This window comes from Leucopleurus acutus, assembly GCF_964270905.1.
Source record: "Leucopleurus acutus genome assembly, chromosome: 14".
In the NCBI taxonomy this organism is placed as follows: Eukaryota; Metazoa; Chordata; class Mammalia; order Artiodactyla; family Delphinidae; genus Leucopleurus; species Leucopleurus acutus.
Window position 1 is genome coordinate 29,804,778 of NC_139156.1, and position 21,628 is coordinate 29,826,405.

Here is a 21,628-nt window from a genome sequence, read left to right on the forward strand (position 1 = left end):
CTCTGCTCCAATGGGCTTTCGAGATGACTGAAATGACACACCCAAATGTCTTGAGCTTTTAGAAAATGAAGTGCTATGAAGCTTTTCTAGTATTTTTTTTGAAACATAAATATGTTTAATTGGAATAAATTAATCAGCAAACCCTGTGTTCATTCTGTGCCCAGTTTCACGCTGGGTTCTATGAGGTAGTCAAGTACAAGGTACAAATTCTGGACTTAAAGGGGCTTCTATTCTGAGAGGAAGGCCAAGTTTTTCTGCATAAGAAACAATTAGAGAGAACGCAGGACAATATGTATAATAGAGTGCTAAGAGGTTGCAGACCTGCAGGAGGGCTGAAAAGGCAAAGCCCCAATGCAGACCAGAGCAGTTTTGGAAGATGCTGTGAGAAGTGAGACTTAGTCGGGTGCCAAAAGATGAGAAAACATTTTAGGCAAGTGTCCCAGGTAAGAATGGACAAGGTTTGTGGGGGGACAGTACGGAGAAAGCATGTTGGGAGGAGACTGAACAAGCTGGATGGGGGTAAGGAGCGTGTTGAAAACATATGTGTGTTAGTCTGCTCGGGCTGCCATAAAAAAATACCACAGATCAGGTGGCTTAAGCAAATGAATTTTATTTTCTCAGTAGGAGGCTGGAAGTCCCAGATCGAGGTGCCGGCAGGTTTTTGTTTCTTTGGGGGCCTCTCTCCTTAGCTTGCAAACGGCCACCTTTGTCTGTGTCCTAAAATGACCTTTCTTCTGTGTGTGCCCAGAGAGACAGGAAGATCTCCAGGGTCCCTTTCTTTTCTTATAAGGTCACCAATCCTAAGGATTAGGGTCCCACACTTTTGACCTCATTTAACCGTAACTATCTCTTTAGTGGCCCTATCTCCAAACATAGTCACATTGGAAGTTAAGTCTTCAACATATGTATTTGGAGGGGACACAATTCAGTCCATAAATGTGCATGTGCCCCGAGAAAGCAAGATATGTCTGGGAAATTTGTGAGGGCAAGATGTCTACAATGATACAGGCAGGGCACAGACATGAACTGAGTGAATGGACATGGAGGACATTAGAGGAATTAGAAATTACAGGACCAGAAAGGCCTGGCCCACCGACTGAACCCTTACAAGTTCAAGTGCAGAAACCAAATTGCATTCCCTAAAGAACTTCCTGGAGAGACTGTCTCCATCATTTCCTGCATTTCTCTGTCCTTCCCCAGCACCTCTGGTCTGATGCACCCTTACTTGGCTAGCTGCCGGAAAGTGTGAGATCATTATAGAGCTGTTTTGTACAGAAAGCCTACTCACATCTGGATGGCTAATGCTGATAATTACTGCGCTGGTTACTATATCTGTCGGGCTTAGGTGAGGTGAGGCTCCACAGCTGGGGCTCCTGCTAACAGCTTCACCGGCAAAGAGAGAGAGGTGAGAACAAAAACCAAGAAAGATGTGCTCAGAAGCTTGGGATTGAGTGAACCTGGTTAATTACCAGTCACTTGCTGTCTCCCAGAGTTGGAGTTTCTGGCTAAGGAATGCTCATAGATCAGACAGAACATGACAACCTGCAACTTATTTCTACACTAAGAGGGTGGCGGGGACCGAGATGCAGAGACAAGTGTGGAGATGGTCTCTCAGGTGCCGGGGCCATCACCGCATGACTCAGATGCCCTCAGAATACGGTGGTGGTATGAGGCAGCATGGTGCAGAGCTCACCGGACTCCTTGTGGAGAGAGCTGGGGATCAGGTGTACCCATGGGGCAAAGTCTATTTGCTCTTTGCTGAAGCTTCTGAATCTGGTTTTGAGGATCCACGAACTCCCTAAAATTGCATGTCAACACGTGTGTATGTGATTGAGCAGTTTTCTGAGACACAGACTCATACCATTAATCAGATTCTTGAAAGGCTCAAAAGAGTTCTGTGACTCCCCAAAAGGAGGACGATTATAAACCACTGTCCTAGACCCCTAGAGAAACAGGAGCTTGACATTGGGCAGAGCCCCAAGAGAGACTCAGGGTCCCTAATGACCCTGAAATTATACTCAAGGTGTGTGTGTATGCCTGTAAATGTGTATGTGTATATTTTTCTAGAGAAAGGATTCAATGGTTTTCATCAGATTGAAAACAGTCAAAAGGTTTCATCACCCTCAAAAGGTTAAGAACATGAGCTAGATCCAGGACCCCCAAAGCGAGAAAGATTGCCTGTCCTTAGCTATGTCTTTCCAGAGGACGATCACAGCCACCTGAAATCAGGGCCCAGAGTAGGCTCTGGTAGTTCTGCTCAAAACCTGGGGATAACCGGGTCTGGGGTCAGGGGCTGGCTGTCGGCGTCTTCCACGAAAGAGCACATTTGGAGTCAAGTGCCCAGACAGCAGGGTGGTGGTCATAAAGGCATCAATAGATGAGAAAACAGTCCTAGCTCCCTCCCTCTCTGATGGCTTATTCCCAGGTCTTTCTCTTCCCAAGCCCAGGACCCCAGCTCTCAGAAACCCCAAGTCCTTATTCAGTTCAAGGTTCATTCAGTAAATCCTTACTGAGCGCCTACTACGTGCCAGGCCCTATTCTAGGCGCAAAATAAGGGACCTGACTTGAGAGTGTTATCGACCTAGGCCAGTTTCCTGCCCCGCACACGGGCACTTTGGGCACTGCTGACCAAGGGCTTTCTTCCCAAGCTTAGCCCCCCGCTGCACCCTGCCCTGAGAGGCTGAGATCGTCCCGCCCACGGCAGGGGGCTGGGGTTCGAGGAGGGGGGGAAGCAGTACCTGTGAGCAAAGCGGTGAGGGAGGCTGGATGGACGCACCGGACCAGAGTGGGTGGGCCGGGCTCAGCCTCGGCCCTGTCTGGGCAGGGGCTAGGAGGGGTAGGGTGGGGTGGGGGCACCGCCCGCAACGCCGGCGGGCGGGCGGGGGACCAGGCGGGAGGGAGAGACGCTGCCCGCGACCGCCTCCGCCGCCGCGCCTCATCTCCGAGCTGTGCTCGCCCGCTCCCCGCCCTCTGGAGCCGTAGCGAAGCTCCGCTCTCCATACTGAGCAGTCCCCGGAAGGCACTCGGACACGTCCCCTGACCGGATAAAGATCGGCTCAGCGCTCGCCCCGCAGCGCGAAATCTCGCCATCACCGCGGCTCGCGCGGCCGCTCCGGCCCGGCCCGGCCCGGCGACGCCAGATCGCTATCTGGGGAAACGGGAAGGCACGCCGCTGTCCCAGCCGCCACTCTCGGCCCTGCGCGCAGGGGTGACCGCGGGGCCCTGGGGCTCGCCGCCCCCCCTCCCCCCTGCCTTCCCTCCCGGCGCTTCCTCCCGGGGGACCCCTGCTTCCCGCCAGCCCCCGGCCCCCAGCGCCCAGCCAGACGCCCTCGCCCCCCTCGCCAGGTCCCGCTGCCTCCTGAAGGTTACGCGACGCAGCGGTGGGGCGCAGGGGGCACCCGCCCTCGCCGCCGCCCACCCCAGCGCCCGACGCGTCGCGCCCGGCCGGCCGGGCTGCCGGCGGCTGCCACCGCAATCCCGGCTCTAAATCAGCGAGGGGAGGCGCCCCTCCCCCCACCCGGCTCCCCGGGCTCCCCGGGCCGCGATTGGCCACGCGGGCGCCCCCCACCCCCGGGCCCTCAGCTCCAGCTGCGGCGCCATTGGCTGCGGGTCTCCGCCAGCCTTTACATAAGCCCGGGCGCGCTCGAGTGGAGTTGTATAAAGCGAGCGAGCGAGCGGCGTCGGGGCGGGAGGCTCCAGGCCAGCCCGGGACCGGGGCTGGGAGCTGGAAGGCAGCGGCGGCGGCGGCAGAGGCGGCAGCGAGCTCCCGCTCTCCGACGCCCCCAGGCGGTGGGGCTGAGAGAGCCCGAGGATGGCTCCGAGCGCAGACGCCGGCGTGAGTACCCGCTCCGGTGCCCCTCACCCACTCAGGCAGAGAAAGTTTCTCCCGCCCTTTGCGCCCCACCCCGATCCGCCCGCCGGGCTGGCGGGGGTGCCGCCCGGGAATCGGGGAAGACGGAGACCGCTAAGGCGGCGGCGGCTTGGCTTCCAACTTGCCAAGAGGCGCAGGACTCGACTGGCGCACAGAGCCTCCCTCGGGCTGGGGTAGAGGCGGGTGCGGGGCCGGAGGTGGAGGAGAGGTGGGAGCGGAGGTGCGGGGGCGATAGCCCTCATAGTTGCAGAGAAGGTGTCGGGGGCGTCCTGGAGATCAGCTGTTTGGGGAGAGGGCACCGGGGCTGGGAGGGGGCGGAGCAGGTGAGGAGGGATGTGCCTGGGGTAGTGGGGAGTCACCCAGCGAACCAGGCTCAGCTCCGGGCCTGGGAAGCTACTGGCCTCGGCCGGGTGCCTGGGCTTCCAAGATGGGGAGGAGCCCTAGGGGAAGCTAGCTCTTCTTCCCCGGGAAAGCCGAGCTCCCGGACACAGCGCTGGGTGGCAGAGAGCTCGGGGAGCCAGCCCAGCGCGCGGCGTAGCTGCCGGCTGCCTTTGCTGGACCGAGGTGTGGTCCGCTTGCTTTCAGCCTATCTCAGGCAAGCCAGCTTCAGGCATTCCAGGGGGACCAGGGATCCTCCTCAGCCCAGTGGGGACACATGGAGGCTTTGATGGGGCAGCAGGCCGAGCTTGGGGGCATGCCCAGCAATGCAGCGCGCTTCTTCGCAGTACAGTAGTTGGGAGTCCTGGTTAGTCCTGTTTCTGCAGAAACCAACTCAAGAAACCAGAGTCATCCCAGCCTGGATAGGAGCCTCCCAGAGTGGCCGGGAAGTGTTTCTGGGGTTGGGGAAGGGGGTCACTTTCCTTCCTCGGGGAATGACTAATGAATATTGCCGCTGGTGGTGGTAAGGTGTGCACCTAGTGTGGCTTCTGTGTGTCCCAGGAGGTGCTTCAGCTCTCCAGGCAAGACATATTCTTGAGTCACACTTGAGGTGTCTTCTGGGATGGGTGCAGGACTTCCCAAGTGAAGCCAGGTGGAAAAGAAGGCAAGAAGGTTCCAGGGATAGGGGACAACTCTGTAGTGCTGCTTGAATCAGGGGAGAACTCTTGTGGAAAGAGAAACGCTGTTGGTGGGAGATTTTTTGACCCTGATGACCTGGGGCTGCAGCTACCCAAGACTGAATTAGAGCGAATTCAGAGTCACCCTGTACCTCATTCTCAGCCATGAGGAAGGGGAGATGGAGAATGGGAAGTGGGAATATGGCGGTTCTTCCAATATGGCCCTTGAGGAAGCTTTTTCTCTCAGTCTGACTTGATTAAGAACATGTTTCTGGCAGCAGGTCCTAAAGTCCATTTAAGGGACAATGAAGGGAGTTTAAGGTCTTGATGCTGGCTCAGTGGACCACAGTTAGAATATCCTGGTTTACAGTTGGTACTAATGGTCTCTGGAGAAGGTCAAAAGTGGGCTGCTCAGTTGGGGCTGTATCCTGTACCTCATCCCTGAACATGAATGAGTGTTTTGAACTCCTAGGGCAGCTGCATCAGCCTGTAGATCTTTTAGTGGGGCTCTCAGTTCATACCCCCAAACCCAGCTCCATCCTCTACCTGCAGGCAACATTTTTCTGCTGCATTTCCCAAGACCTTCTCTCCACTGGGGATTTGTACAGCGAAATACCTGCTTGTTGCTTTCTTCTCTCTCCATCTGGGCTGCACCTGGTGTTCTGAACCCTGAGGTTTATTACTCTGCACCTTGATGTTTGGTTAAGACGTCCTATAGCAGCACCGTAGTGCCCTCTGAATGTGTGGACCAATGGTCTGTGTAATTCTGGAGAGTGAAACATACTCTTATAGAGAGCGAACTACGGACCAGGAAGGTAGTCCTATTAAACAGCTGTGACAGTCCTGTTCTCAGTCTTGCTTGCTGCCTGCTGAGGCAATGGAAGCTGCCCAGCAGGCTCTTTGGTGCCCAGTAGGGGGCGCCAAAGGCACCCAGCTCAGGACCACTGACTTTTCACTTCTTGCCCTTCATTGGTCATAGTAACTTAATGCTTTAAGCAGGTTCAGGCTATAGCCTTTAACCATCACCTTCATGATTGGAACCCCTCTACCACCTACTTCCTGGACTTCAGGTGGTCTGTGGTCTCAGGTGCAATGAGACAGATACATGTACAGCATTCCAAGGAAATAGAGCTGGTACCTAGCCCCACCTGCTCTCTGAGATCATCCTTTGTGTTTGGTGCTGGTGTGTTCTTTGAACTTGTTTACGACTCATAGAGCCCAAGAATATTAGAGCTAGAAGAAAGGAACCTTGAAGAGCACCTACTCCAACGCCATCCCACATGCACACTTAATTTACAGATGAGAAAACTGAAACCCAGTTAAGGCAAGTATCTTGCCCAAGGTCACATGGCTATTTGGTGGAAGGATAGGAGTGGGTCCGAGGATTTCCAGTCCTCTACTTAGAGCTCTTTCCGCTCCCACGACCTGCTTCCTCTTTACTATGGAGATGAACGTGTGTTCTCTGCACAGTAAGTGTTCATAATTGCTGACTGATCAGACATTGGTAAATTAATAAATCTAGTAAACTGGGGGAAATTTCCTTTGAATCTGTTATTCAGACTGAGGAGGTGAGGAGCAGATAAAGTTCTCATAATGTACATATACAGGTAGCAGAAATTCCTAATTATTCTTTCCCCTTCCTCCATTATCTTGTCTTGTTATTTCAAGTGGTCTTATAGGCAAAAGCAATGCGACTCCTGGTTTCTGTCCACACACGTAGGAATCAGAAATGCCCAGCCCCTTGTGGTGGTCTTGGAACCCAAGCCTGGAGCTTTTCCTTCCTTCTGTTCAGGCATGCTAGAGTGAGGTCTCTCTGACCTGTAGTCACACCACTGCCTATGGGGCCTCCAGTACTCAGATCCTGGGTGAAGTGGAGGGTTTCCAATCAGTATTTGCCCATTTCCCCATCCTTGCTGCTCCCAGCTCAAGGTCAGAGTTCTAGGATGTTCTATTTTTGCAAAATCCTCATAGTAGGGCTTCTTGGGTGACCTGAAAGATACTACCATTTCCATTGCCCTTTTTCTTTTCTGTGAGGCTGGCTGTTGACATCTGAGCCAGGCCCTGGGAAAGAGGTTTGCTGAGTGGCCTGTGGGCTGCCCCCTCTGTGTCCTCTCCCCACCCTGCTCCTTTGCACTCTGCATAGAGCCCCCCCGCCCCGAGCCTCTGCAGACTTGCCAGCAACCCTCAGGAGGGACCAGTGCTGCGGAGCCAAAATTCCAAGAGGCGGATCCTCTTCTGTCCCTAAGGCTCACCTGAGGGGTGCTTGTTGCCAGGGAAGGTGCTTGAGTTTCCTCATCTCCTTCAGGCTCACAGACAAGTTGGGTCTTTTTCTTCAGGTAGAGGAGGGAGGTGGTGGGATAATGTGGAACACCGGAGAGCCACAGCCCCCTCCTTGAAAGCAGGGTTTCTGAGAGGCTGTGCTTGGGATCTGCGCCTGATTCCAGCTCTAGCTGAAGAGTTGTGCCAGCATTCCCAAGGCATGGTTTGGTTCTGGATAAGCCCAGAGGAATATACTTACATAAAATACAGCTATAGCACAGTACCTCTGCATTTTTGTTTGAATGGGGGAGTGGCATTAGACACTGAGGAAACAAGAAGTCGCCTCTTTCATGAACCCCACCAGATGGTTGACCCTTAATCTTACTCTCGCTGGGAAGGCAGTTCAGTAGTGGAAATGACTCAGGCTTAGAATCCGGCTCCTCACTTCCTGCTCAGGCGCCTTGGACAAACTGCTTAACCTCTGCATGCCTCAGTTTCCTCCTCTGCAAAATGATGAGGCTGGCAACCTGTGATGAGCGTAGGATAGTGAAAATCAAGGAAGATAGTCTTTAACATGCCTCTACCCTTGGTGAGATGTAAAGAGGTATTCAGCTGGGAGAGGTATTATTGCAGGACCCCTGGGAACCACACTGGGTCTTCCTTTTCCCGGCGAATGAGACCGAGTGTCCAGGTTTGCCCATCAGCCTCTGCTCACAGCAACATCTGGGCTGCGGACAAGGCCTCCTTGGCAGGACTCCCTCCTTGCCCTCTTCCCTCCCCCGTGTTGGGGTTTTCATTTCGGGGTTCTGCCATGCTTGGGGAAAAGAAATTTTACAGGTCCCAGGATAATTCTGAGTGTGATAGAAGGCCTTGAGCTATTGATTCCTAAGGAAGGATCTTTGTGCTGGGAGAAGGCTTCCTCAGAGCCCAGTGATTTAAGAGTGCTGACAAATCCATGCTCACCGAGCCTCCTGCGGGCTGCAGATACAGGCTTCCAGGCCATCCAGGGCTCTGCGAGGGATTTCTGGGGAGCCTGGCTGGTTGCTTAGGGGACATAAACCTGTGAACTCTCTTTAAGAGAAGGTATGAAATCAATCGGTTCATTATCACACCAAACACACGCTGGACCACGGAGGGCATTTAAGAAATGAGAAGTAGCAAAGAACTAGGAGGTTGTGTTTGAAAAGTGTGTGGAAAAGTGTGCAGGGGTTGGGGAAGAGGTGGGGGCAGGAAGACCTTTCTCCACTGAACCACACGGTCTTGACCTTATTGAAGTCCTTGGGCAGTGAACGGAGGGATTACTTTGCCCACTTGACAATGTGTGTAGACATTTTTGATTGTGACAACTGGGGCAGGGAGTGCTTTGGGCATCTAGTTGGTAGAGGCCAGGGATGACATTAACCATCCTACAATGCACAGGACAGCCCCCCAACAAAGAACTGTCTGGCCCAAGAAGTCACTAGTGCCAAGGTGGAGAAACCCTGGACCAGAGCATCACATCATGGAATCACAGCATGTTAGAGGTGGGAGGGATTTTAGAAGTATTTTCACCCAGTGCTCCCACTTCATAGCTGAGAACCCTGAGATCCAGAGAGGTGAATAGACCAGCCAGGGTCACACAGCAAACAAGTGGCAAAGCTGGTCTGGACCTCAGATCTGCTGTCTCCTGAGAATGACTTGCCCAGACTCTCCACAAAGTTGTTGTAAAGATTCAATGTGAGCTGTGAAAACACTTAGAAAATTATAAAGAGACTATTATTAATATTGCTATGATTAGGAATTTGGGAGTTTGGAAAGTTCTATTTCTGGCTATGCCACTGACTCATGGTACAAGTTTGGGCACGTCATTCCCCTACCCCCAGGCCTCTCTGTGAGTGCGTGTGGGGTCAGGGGTGGTCTTAGCGAATGATAATTATATCATAATCATTGTCTTTAGAGAAAAGCCCAAAGATTTGCCCTTCAAAAACCCTAGACACTTACAAAAAAGAAAGGATAAAAATTTTCCTTGAAAGAAATCATGTTGACTTCGTAAGAAGCAAAGCGTTTGCTTCTTGGAAAAATTCCAGTACCCGGGCCCTGTGAGTTGGTTCCAGCCCAGGAAATCTGATCAACATCCGGCGGAGAAACCGATAGCTCCCCAACTGACAAGCGGCTGGATTTGTCCCCGCTCCCTCCGCGACTTCACCACCCTTTCCTGCTCAGCCCTCTTGGCCCAGGGAAGTTCTGCAAGGAACTTGAAGGAGGGGTGGGCAGGCGTGTCATTAATTAGGAAAACCTTGTTTACTTAAAAGACATATTCTTAAAGATCTCTTCCAAGGGACATTTTGACATATTACTTGAATTAGCCACAAAGGAATCGTGTTGCTGAGAGTGTAAAATGACCCTTCCTGTGGCTTCCAGTTACTCTTATCTTTGTTTGCACCCAACAAGTACAGTGACAAGGTCATGGGAATCACTGTGGAGCTAAGGGGTCCTGTTGACTGAGGAAGGGACCGTGGGGACTTCTTCCCTCCCTAACAGCCGCTCCACCTACCTCGAGAGCCACCCCCTCCTCCGGATTTCCTTTGTCCCTGCCCTCCTTCGGGACCAGCAGGTTGCTGGGGAACCCCTGTCCCCCACCTGGACAGGCAGAGGAGCCTTGCAGGGGTCATGGGAGCAGCCTCGGCTGGAGTTTCTCACAGAAGGCCCCGCCCTGCCCTTGCCCTCAGGATTGGAGGTGGGACGTTCCTAGAGGCTGTCCTTAGAGGACCAAGGCTCCACCCCCCCTGCCCAAATTGGGAGGGCAAGCTCACTCAAATCTCACCCAGTTCCTGTCGTGAAGGTGGTGAGCACCTTGCGTGTCCAGGGCAGCCCAGCCTCTGGAGGTCAGTCCCTGTAGTCAGAGTTGGTGAGCACACGGGCCCTTTCTGTCGCCTTGCCTTAGTGATGTCACGTTCCCTTTCGCCCTAGTCTAAGAACAGACTCTTTCTTGGAATCGCAATCATGCACCAGTCATCCGAGAAGCTATGTATATCCAAAGAGCCTTTTGCAGGTGGGGAAAGAAGAGTTCCCAAGAAGGAGAAATGCTGCCTTGCAAGCAGCGGGGGTGGAGACATGTGTCTTTTGTTCTCAGCTGTAAACCCAGTGCCTTGCACAGTGCTTGGCATATGGAGGGGCTCCACAGGTGCTCGGTGGGTGAACAAATGAATGTGTGAATGTAGGTGGCCAGTCTGGGGCAGATGTGGCCCTTGGTATTAAAGTGGATCTCCAGACAGGCCTGGGTCCATAAGGCCAGCTTTCCTTCGGGCTCCTTCTTCCCAGAGCTGGCGCTTGGCCCCAGGGCTCTGTAAACCTCCAAAGGTCCCACGGATCTAGCAGGGTCTGAGGAGCCCACACAGGGCCCACTTGTGAGATGGTACCAGCTCTAAGCCTGGAGCAGGGCTGAGTTTCTCCTCCCCTTCACTTCTTGCGGGTGCCCACTGCCCCCATCCTCCACCAGGCTGCTACAAGGAAGCTCCGTGCAGGTCTATCTTGGTAGCTGTAAGCTGATAGAAGAGATGATCATTTGGATTTCCACCAAAGACAGACTGGAGAGTGAATCATTGCTTCACGGAAAGATTCCCAGGAGAACGCTTTTAAATAGCAAGGTCCGCTAATGCATTTTAAATGATTTAGGAAAAAAACCTGACCCGTAGACACTTAGGCTCGGAAGAGAACTTTGGAGGTCATCCAGTACCACACCGTCAACTACCCACAGCTCCGGGACGTCCAGGTCCCCTCTGTGATACTCTCACTCACTTTTTGGAAACCAGCCAGTCTAGCCGTTCTGCACACTGTTGCCCCAAATCTAATCGGATCTCTACCCGACTTCAGACCTCCCTCACCGGGTGACTCCAGGCTCCTTCCCAGATGCGCCAGGCGGGTTCTACAGGCCCCCGCTGCTGCCTCCACGCAAGACTGTCTCCGCCTTCTCCTGCACCCTCCACTCTGCACCCCAGACACTGCATTCCAAAGGCATTGCCACCTGCACCGAGCTGAGTCAAATCCACCTGGAATGTAGCTCCCATTGGAATCCAGATTCCCTGTCTCCAGGGGGCCTTTCCTGCCTGCCCTTCCCACCCCCTACACACCTCGATACTTAATCCCTCCCTCCTACAGGCTACGTCTGCACTTTGTACCTGTTGCTACTCTGAATGCCTATGCCTGTATCATGTGTCCCCCCTAGAGGACTGTCAGCTCCTTGAGGTCAGAAGCCATGCCTCAGACATCATTTCTAACCTGGCCCTTAGCATCTGCAAAATGCTTGAAAATGGATGTGTATGTGACTATAAACCGAGGGGTTTTGCATTTGGAAAGCAGTGTTTAAAATGTCAAAGAACTCCACCAGGGTCCCTAGACGAATTAGTCACAGAAGCCAGCCTATGCCTCAACGTCTGACAGTCCCGTGGGTTCCATTCGACACTCGGCAGCTACTCCCCGACAGGGAGCACCTGGTGGGCCTGGACTCCGTCTCCTGAGATGCATTCGTTCATTCGAAAAACATTTATGCAGTAGTAATAGCATCACTGTCGTCGCCATTACCTACCACGTATGGACTTTGCCAGGCACTGGGCATGCGTTATCTCATTTCATTTCCCATTGTACAGACCCGGAAGTCCGAGCAGTTGATAATACTCATTACGGACCTGCGCTGCCGTGTGCGTGAGGCTGGGAGACTCCATTTGTCCTCTCACTTTCAGAAACACCATTTCACTAGCCTGCGGGTCTCTGTGGCATCTCCCAGCCTGGGTCCCCTGCGTTTTCGTTTGCCTTGTTCTGGAGCAGGACCAAGCCCCTTTTCTATAAGTGCAGCCGCAGGCAGCATCTGGAGTTCTCTCCAGGTAGCGGGAAGGAAGAGGAAGGCTTATACTTTCACGGTGCTGGGGAAGATGCATAGGACATGGTGGCCCCGGGGGGCTGGGGAGGTACAGAAGGTCTGGTGTTTGTCTTCCAGGCTGGCAATGCGGAAGACGGAGACGGGGGACGGTGTGGAGAAACGCCGATGACTGAGGCATTAGAATATACGCTCCACGGGAGCAAAGACTTCATTTTGTTCTCAGCTGTTTTCCCGATGCCCAGACAGGGCCTGACAGAGGTGCCTAAGACTAGCGAATGAATGACCGAGTGAATGACTGAATGGCAGCTTTCTCTCCATTTGGGCCACAGTATTTGCCTCCTAGCTGGCCTCTCTGTTTCCAGGCCCACGCTCCCACGGCCTCCTCCACACCCCGCTGCTGCACTGTTCTCTCCAACACGTCCCTCCAGCCAAGTCATCCCTCACCCTTCTGGCTTGTGTTGTGCCAGGCCTCCGCAGCCTCTTCTAACCTCCTAGCCACGCCCCGACCCGCCATCCGTCCTGGCCCAGCCACCCCGAGCCTCCTGGGGCTGCATGACCCTGCTCAGCCGCCATGCACGTGCTGGCTCCTCAGCCTGGAATGCTTTCTCCACCTTGTCCCTCTGGCCAGTTCATCGCTGCCTCGTAGGCCTTCCCCAGCACCCCCAGGCAGAGATGCTTGCTCCTTCCATTGTGCTCCCATCTTACTTCCTTTAAGACAAGTCTGGTGTAGTGAAAGACACTGTTTAGTGTAGTGTCCAAGGGCACCATTTCTGGAGCCAAATGGCTTAGACACAAATCCTGGCTCTACCACGTACCAGTTGTGTGACCTTGAGCAAGTTACTTAACCTCTCTGTGCCTTCATTTCCTCATCTGTAAAATGGGGACAAAAGTGGTACCTACCTCACAAGGTTACTATGAGGATTAAGTGAGATCATCCATGTAAAGGGTTGGAGTAGTGCCTGGCACATAGTCGGTGGTAGGTAAGTGTTGTTATTACTTCCCATTCCTCATATAGTACTTGTTATATGAAATTGCAATTAAAAACAAATCTCCGTTTGCCTTGTGTACAGGGTCCCATGAATTAGGTTGAAGAGTGACGTGATCAGCTCCGAGATTTAGAAAGGGAGCTCTGATGTGGAAGTAGGGAGAGATGAGAAGAAAGGGGGAGGAGTGAACAAATATTACTGCTGTTCAGTTGAAGGATGAAGGGGGCAAATCCCCAGCAGTGGGGATAGAAAGAGTGGGCAGCTTCGAGAGAGATTCATGAAGTGGATTGACTCGGTGATCCAGCAGTTGTGAAGAATAAGGAAGAAGCAAGAACCAAATATGACTCCAGATCTCCAGTTGAGTGTTGGGGTTTGAAAGGGTCCAATGAACAGCATCCCACTTCCCTGTTCGGATTCAGGACCAATAAAGGGGAAGAAAGGTGGGGAGGGACAGGGGAGGGGAAGAGAGAGGCAGGGCTCAGACAGATGGAGATTAAAACGCTACCATCATTACAGATACAGCTGTTTGGAAGGCCAGGCTTCAAAGTGGGATTCACGGAGCTGATGTACCTGCATCCCCACTGCAGCCCTCCCTGTGGGTGGGGGCAGGCCTGAGCCTGCCTGGCCAAGCTCAGCGCATGGCAGAGAGTGGCCTCTGCAGGGAGACAGGTCCAGAAAAGGCTCTCCGTGCCCAGTTTTTCCAAACTGACCCATCTGGTGAGTCCCTGCTCCGGCCCTTGGGAGGAGGGAGTGGGAAAAGGAGGGGAGTCAGGAATGATACACTAGTCCAGGGGTTCTCAGTCTCAGCACTACTGACATTTTGGGCTGGATAATTCTTTGTTGTAGAGGGCTGTCCCCTGCATTGTAGGATGTGTTGGCAGCATCCCTGGCCTCTACCCACTAGATGCCAGTAGCACCCCACTTCCCTGGTGGGACAACCCAAAATGCCTCCAGACATTGCCAGCTGTTGAGGGCAAGGGATGCAAATCACTCCTGGTTGAGAACCAGCGCTCTCATCCAATGGAAGGTCCTCCGGATGGAAACCTGGGGAGGGAAAAATAAGTGCTCCCTCTAACTCATGACCCAATGTGGGACCTTTAAATAGGCAGTGCTAGGAGGGCAGGTTGGGATGGCATCTGGTTCGCCAGACCTTTGAGGAGTCTGCTGTCTTCCTTCTCTTCTCCTCCTCACTCTCCTTATCCAGCTAACTTCTTAGCATCCTTTACCGCTCAGCTACACCATCCTACCTCCACAAAACATTCTTCTTTTCCCCCTCCACCTGGCTAGTTTAAATACCTTTGTGCCCCTCCTCCACAGCACCCCTCACCTTGTACTGCAAATGTTGACTAGCTTTCTCCCTGTGACCCCAGCACCGAGCACAGCCCCAGGCTCATTGGAGGTCCACAGGAAGTGTCACTGTGGGTCAGTAAGCCCCCCTAGCTCTCCTCCAACGATGCCTTAGTCCCAGGCGCTCCTCTGTGTAGATCCGGTGGCCCAGCCCATGCAGGGCGGAATGCTTCTGTGGCTGCCTCTCTTCCTCAAGCCTCTGCCCTCCTACAGCTTCTAGAAAGGGTCTGTGCTCCCTGCTGGTTCCCAACATCTGAAGCATTCAGGGCTCTTCCTTTTGTGAGAGCTCAGGGCGGTGTCCTTGGCTCTTGCGATAATTGCTAAAGAACTGCTTGCCCTAAAAATTGCCCTGGAAGCCACAGCTGCCTGACCCTACATCAGAGATCTAGGTTGCTTGGTTACCAGTTTTCAGACCCAATTCAGGAAAGTCCCGAGGCCGCAGAAAACTGAGTTTGGCTGCATGTGACCCACAGCCAGTGTCTAAAGACTGTCTAGCCTTACAGCTATCTGTGTGAAAGGAACGGAAATAAGCAGCGAGCCTGGCCCCTGAGAGCCGTTCACTAGCTCGCTTAACCCTGGAAACCTCGGCATGTCATAGGATTCCCAGGTTACCGATGAGGACACTGGAGATCCGAAAGATTAAGAACCTGCTGGTTTCTGGTGGAGTTGAGGTCCAAATCCAGGTCCCCGACTCTGGGCTTTGGTTTGTTTATTTATCTTTCTCTCGATCCCACTGAGGATTGTTAGCTTGTAGAATACTTTTAAGAAATTATTACAAAGCAATTCTTCCCACCTCCTGAAACACAAGCCCGACCACCTCCCGCCCTTGTTAAGAGCCCTCTTTGCCCCCTCCTCTCCCTTCCCCTGCAGGAGCAGCCCAGGTGTTCCGGTCCTGCACCCTCTGGCCAAGCTCTGCCACTGATATTTATCCTCGCCTCCCCCGGGCCGCACTGCCCCAGATGTCTTCCCATTGCACTTAACACTACTTACTTACTACTTAACGCCACTGCTACCTGTAGAGAGCTAGTAGGTGCTTGTTACACAGCATTCAAGGAAACAAAAAAATTCAGTTCAACATACTTTTTAAAATTCGATTTTTAGCTTTTCTCCACATTCTCCCCAAAGATTGAGATGTTCCCAGTGGTGTGACAGGTTTCTGAGCCAACTGTGTAAAACTTGAGGTCACTCCAGCACCTGCTGTCCTTCTGCTTCAGGCAGTACCATCCTGCTCTGCTTTCTTCCCCAAACTCCATATCCCGCCTCTTCCTATGATACTCTCTGGCTAAATAGATTTTCTTGGTAGACCTCAACAAGCTGGTGATGAATTCCGGTAGTAGAAACATTTTTCACTTCAAATCAGAGTGTAGCTTACACTCCCAGCTGGGGACTGTGAGTCTGGGGCAGTGGTTCTCAGCCCAGGCTGCCCCTTAACATCATCAGAGGAGCTTCTAAAAATACACCCGACCCCCACCCCAGACCAGTTAAATCAGAAACTGGGGTGAAGGATCTGGGCAGCAGCATAGCTCTAAAAACTCCCCAGGTGATTCGATTGGACAGCTAGGGTTTAGAATCACTGGTCTAGAGCCTTGCTACTACAAGTGAAGTCTGCGGACCAGCAGCCTCGGCATCCCCTGAAAGCTTGTTAGAATGCAGAATCTCAGGCCCCACCCCAGACCTACCAAATCAGAATCTGCATTTTACCAAGACCCTCAGGTGATTGGTAGGCACGTTACAGTTTAAGAAGCATTGCTTTCGGGAAAGAACAGTTTTTTGGCTTTGTTTTTGTTTTGCGGTACGCAGGCCTGTCACTGTTGTGGCCTCTCCTGCTGCAGAGCACAGGCAGGCTCAGCGGCCACGGCTCACGGGCCTAGCTGCTCCGTGGCATGTGGGATCTTCCCGGACCGGGGCACGAACCCGTGTCCCCTGCATCGGCAGGCAGACTCTCAACCACTGCGCCACCAGGGAAGCCCGAAAGAACAGTTTTAAGATAACTGTATGACAAGTTGCAAGCAATTTCTGCTGATTCACATTATCATTTGGACTTATTCCTTCATCCATTTAACAAATGTTAATTGAGTGCCTCTTAGTACTGGGCACCACGATGGTTTGGGGGAACACATTGGCATGCATCTCTATCTTGGCTTGCAAATTCCCGCCCATACCCCATCTTCTCTAGGCTCTGGGCATTAATGGTAGCTATCTTTTGTCTACTAGACCTGACCCCCCACTCCAGTTCCAGCCCTTTCCTTCTTCTCAATTCTTTGCAAAAATTAGAGTCAGAATCCCTCTTTGTCAGTCCCTATCAATTGTGGTACTTTGACTGAGCTGAAGATAGCTAGTACTTTGAGTATCTAATGATCAACCGAGCCTGCAGTCCTGAGGATTGTATGGCCCTAGGATTGGTTTCAGACCCTTAGATCTAGAGGCAGAGGAGAAGTTTCTTGAATGAATCACTATAGCATATAGTATGGTTTCTTAACCCTGGCTATTCAACATGTAGTTTATGGACCAGGACGGTCAGAATCACATGGGAGCTTGTTCAAAATATATAATCTTGGGCTCTCCTGCAGATCAGCTGAATCAGAATCTGCATTTTAACAAGACCCCCCGGTGATCCATGTACGTATTAAAGTTTGAGAAGCACTGGAGCACTGGTATAAATTGTCAAATTTTGCAACATGTTAGAATCATGTAGGGAGCTTTTAAAATTCTGATGCCCCTGCTGCGTCCTATGCCAAGTGAGAGAATATCTTGGGATGAGACCAGGCGTGAGTATTTTTTTATTATGGTAAAATATACATAAAACTTCCATTTTGACCATTTATAAGTGTATAGTTCAGGGATATTAAATGCATTCACGTTGTCGTGCAAACATCACCACCATCCGTCTCCAGAACTTTTCATCTCCCCAAACTGAAACTCCATAACCATGAAACACTAACTCCCCATTCCCCTGTCCCCCCAGCCCCTGGTAACCACCACTCTTCTTTCTGCCTCTATGAATTTGACTATTCCAGGTACCTCGTATAAGTGGGATCATACAGTGTTTGTTTTTTATGACTGGCTTATTTCACTTAGCATAATGTCTTCTAGGTTCATCCATGTTGTAGCATGTGTCAGAATTTCCTTCCTTTTTAAGGCATATCATATTCCATTGTATGTACATGCCACACTTTGGACATATGGATTGATGGACACTTGGGTTGCTTGTGGCCACTGTGAATAATGCAATTACGAACTTGGGTATACAGATATCTGTTCCAGTCCCCTCCTTCAATTCTTTTGGGTATATACCCAGAAATGGAATTGCTGCATCACATGGTAATTGTTTTTTTGGATTTTTTGAGGAACTGCTGCACAGCAGTTTTCCACAGCAGCTGCACCATTTTATAGTCCCATCAGCAATGCATAAGGGTCCCAATTTCTCCACGTCCTCACTAACAATTGTTATTTCCTGTTTTTTTGATTATAGCCATTCTAATGGGTGTGAAGTATTATCTCACTGTGGGTTTGATTTGCATTTCCCTAATGATTAGTGATGTTGAGCATCTTTTCATATACTTATTGACCAATTGTATATCTTCTTTGGAGAAATGTTTATTCAAGTCCTTTACCCATTTTGAATTGGATTGTTTTGTTGTTGTTGCTGAGTTGTAGGACTTCTTTATATATTTTGGATATTAATCCCTTATCAGATATATGATTTGCAAATATTTTCTCCCATTACATGGGTTGCCTTTTCACTCTATTGATAGTGTCCTGTGGTCCCCAAAAGTTTTAAATTTTGATGCAGTCCATGTAATCTATTTTTTCTTCTGTCACCTGTTCTTTTGGTGTCATATCCAAGAAATCATTTTCAGACAACGGTATTTCTTAAAGCTCCCCAAGTGATTCCAACGTACAGCTAAGGTCGAGCAATGTTTCTCAAATTTTAACGTGCATTCAGATCACCTGAAATCGTGTTAACATGCACATTCTGATTTATTAGGTCTGGGGTAGGGCCCAAGATCCTGCATTTCTAACAAACTCCTCGCTAATGCCGATGCCGTTGGTCTGGCGACCACTGAGTAGCCAGAGTGTAGAGGGGCATTTCAGTGATTTCCTTCTTCTGAGCCCTGAGCTAGAGGGTGGATGTTTACCAGGCCTTTTCCTAAGTTTCCCACCACAACTGTTTCCCAGCAGGCCCTCGGCTGACCCTCTAACTTTCAGCTGGTGCTGAGCAGCCCTGGGAGCCTTTGGCATGTCAGAAGAATGAAATATAAAGGAACTGTTCTCCCTGCTCCACTCTCAGCCCACCCGGCCCCCCCGGGGGAGGCCGTCCACTGGTCTGCTCGTGCCTAGTGCATCCGGTTCCACACTAATGATGGCACGTTCCTGTCTGGCCTTGGCCCCTGCAAGGGAACTGCTACAGAGCTCTGCTGAATAGCTGTTTTGCTCAAAATATGTTTAATATGCTCAGAAAGGAAAACCACACAGGTTGGTCTGAAGTTTATAGAAGAAGCTGGGAAGAAAAACTGCCGAAGGTCTGCTTCTAAAAGGAATCCTTTAATTCATCATAGAATTTTAGAGCCGGAAAGGACCTTTAGAGATCTCCTCCCAGACCCTCATTTTGGAGAATCAAGCTGGGACCCAGCAAGGCTGTGACTTGTTCAAGGTCACCAAGCAAAACAGAGGTCATCCCACAGGTGTATTATTCCTGTTTAATCTTGCTTTAGGTTATTTATCTGGAACTGGATAGCACAGAGGAGCTCTTTCTTTCAGATGTCTCCTTTAATTAAAAGTTCTACTTTTCAAACAAAGGTAAAAATCAAGACGCTGGATCACGGTTCTTGCCCCTCGTGGCCTTCGTTAGAAAACTTCTACCAGATGCTTATATTACCCTAATAGGACCTGCCTCCCTGGTGGCAGTGACCCAAACTGCAAGTGTAGTAGTGCCTGGGAGGAACTTAACAGCTTCTAGAATGCAGGCCCAATACCAGTCTTTCCTTCATGCCCATTGATTGCAAATGTTGTAAGCTGATCACAGTACTCTTTCAAGCCACTGCCAGTCAGTTTTTTCTGTCAAGTTGAAACTCCTCTGCCATCCCTACAATAGAATTCATACCTTGAAAAGTCCTGTGACCTTCAGATCACGCTACATTTCAGCATGGCTAACCTGGTTGTTAAATACTCTTTAGCTTCTCATTCCCCCACCCCACCCCAGCTGCTCATTAATCCAATTATGAGTTTCCTTTATGCAACCAAACTTCTTGCCAAGTTGCAGAACTCTCGGAGTGATGTGTTTGCCTTTAGCGACTAGACAGCCCAGTAGATGTTGCTGTTGTGCTCAGACATCTCTGTAATTGGGACTGACCTCATTCTGATAGTGCAACACCCAGCATGTGCCCTCTAAGCGCGCTACGAGAACTTTCTTCCCAGGAAGGCTCGCTGAGGTTAGTTTCTGCCCTGCAGTTAGAGCCCTGCCCCGCGTCTCTCTCCAGCCTCCCCAGCGAGGCATTAGGAAGGCTTCTGAATCACGTTTGGCTCCGTAGACGGTGCCTGGGCCCTTCCTTTTGGTGTCTGGGTCCTGAACTGGAGCAGGCTCCTTTGCTGGCAGGAATGTCTGTCTCCATCTGGGGAGTCAGTCTTCAGGTCTTCTCTTCATTAAGACATCAGCCTCACTCAGCCTTGCTCTTGGCTGCCAGCCACACTGACAAGCCAGCAGGAAAAGTTCCATCAGGAAGAGGTGTGCCGCCCTCTGTAGGCAGGAAGGCACCGCCTTGCCTGCGGGGCTGCCTGTGCAGGCCTTGTGGGCCTTGTCCCAGGGGAGCCTTTGGAACACTCTCAGCGTTCTGATTCTAAGCCTGCGGGCAGCAGCTCGGGGTGGTGCTATCTGTAGCGTTCTCAGTGTCTCCCTGGCTCACGTCAGGAAAGGATGGAGTTCTTCCACCTCCTTGGCCACTCTCATCTGTCTCCTGCGTGCCTGCCACCAACTCTCGCAGCTCCAGGCTGTTTGGCAACACCCTGAGTTATGTTAGAGATACAATAATGAATTATACAATGGATTATACATAATTAATTTATAATAAAACACACACAGTGGTTTAATTTCTCCAAGTGAAGGATGTGCCGCTTGCCAGATCCTGCTGGAATACATTCCATAACTGACTGCTTCCTGGTCTGGAGGCGACGGCCAGCTGCCCTAGGGAGGGACCTTGGCAGGGGAACCTTCCAAGTCACAGATTCCCTCCAGGCTGCCTCTGGGGTAGGTCCCACAGAAGGATAATCCTTTACTGCCTCTACTATTGTTCTAGACATGGACCCTCATGGGGCTCTCACCCACCCCTGGACTGTCTGAGATCTATTGTTTTCTTCATTCTCCCAGCCTTTCTCCCAGAGGATGGGAGATGCCTATGTGTTTATACTCTACCATTTCTTCCTTCCCTCCCTCCCTTTCCTTCCTTCCTTCCTTCCTTCCTTCCTTCCTTCCTTCCTTCCTTCCTTCCTTCCTCCCTCCCTCCCTCCCTCCCTTTCCTTCCTTCCTTCCTTCCTTCCTTCCTTCCTTCCTTCCTTCCTTCCTTCCTCCCTCCCTCCCTCCCTCCCTCCCTTCCTTCCTTTCCTTCCTTCCTTCCTTCCTAAATATGTACTGAGTGCCTCTTTTGTGCCAGACACTGTCCTTGGCTTTGAATGCATACATGAACAAAACAGAGAGCCTTGCCCTGGTGGAGCTTATGTTCTGGCTGAGGGAGACAGACACTAAATAACAAAACATGATGAATGAGGAAGTCATCCAGCATGTTATAAAGTGATAGGTGCTGTAGAAAAAGAAAAGGCAGAGCAGGATAAGGGTGACCTGACATGATGGGGACAGGTTGCAGTTTTAAAGAGCATAGTCGGGACAGGTCTTGCGGAAAAGTGGCAGCCTAGGAGTTGCCAAGCCCTCCAGGAACAGGGAAGAAAGGTACTGCTGCACCTAACATTTGTAACTTTTGGTTTCAGATGTTCCAGATGTTTCTGTTCCTGCTGCTGCTGTGGTTTCTGCCCCTGACCGAGGGGTCCCTGCGCGCTGAACCCATGTTCACGGCCGTCACCAACTCAGTCCTGCCCCCTGACTATGACAGCAACCCCACCCAGCTCAACTATGGAGTGGCGGTGACTGATGTGGACCACGACGGGGACTTTGAGATTGTCGTGGCAGGGTAAGTACCTCCCGCCCTGGGTTTGACAGATACATTAGTCAGCTTTTGCTGTAATAGGGCCAGATAACAAATAGCTC

At 51.5% G+C, this 21,628-nt stretch overlaps 1 protein-coding gene across 1 annotated transcript in view; it reads left to right on the forward strand.

Annotated features, from left to right (window-relative positions):
- Window positions 1–3,691: 3,691 nt before the first annotated feature.
- The window catches only part of CRTAC1 (cartilage acidic protein 1), a 132,261-nt gene continuing 114,324 nt past the window's right edge, over window positions 3,692–21,628 (forward strand). Inside the window, exons 1-2 of the mRNA XM_082854932.1 lie at window positions 3,692–3,835; window positions 21,352–21,551. Of these exons, the coding sequence (XP_082711058.1) occupies window positions 3,812–3,835; window positions 21,352–21,551 (224 nt within the window). The 5' untranslated portion in view covers window positions 3,692–3,811. The remainder of the gene's footprint in view (window positions 3,836–21,351; window positions 21,552–21,628) is intronic.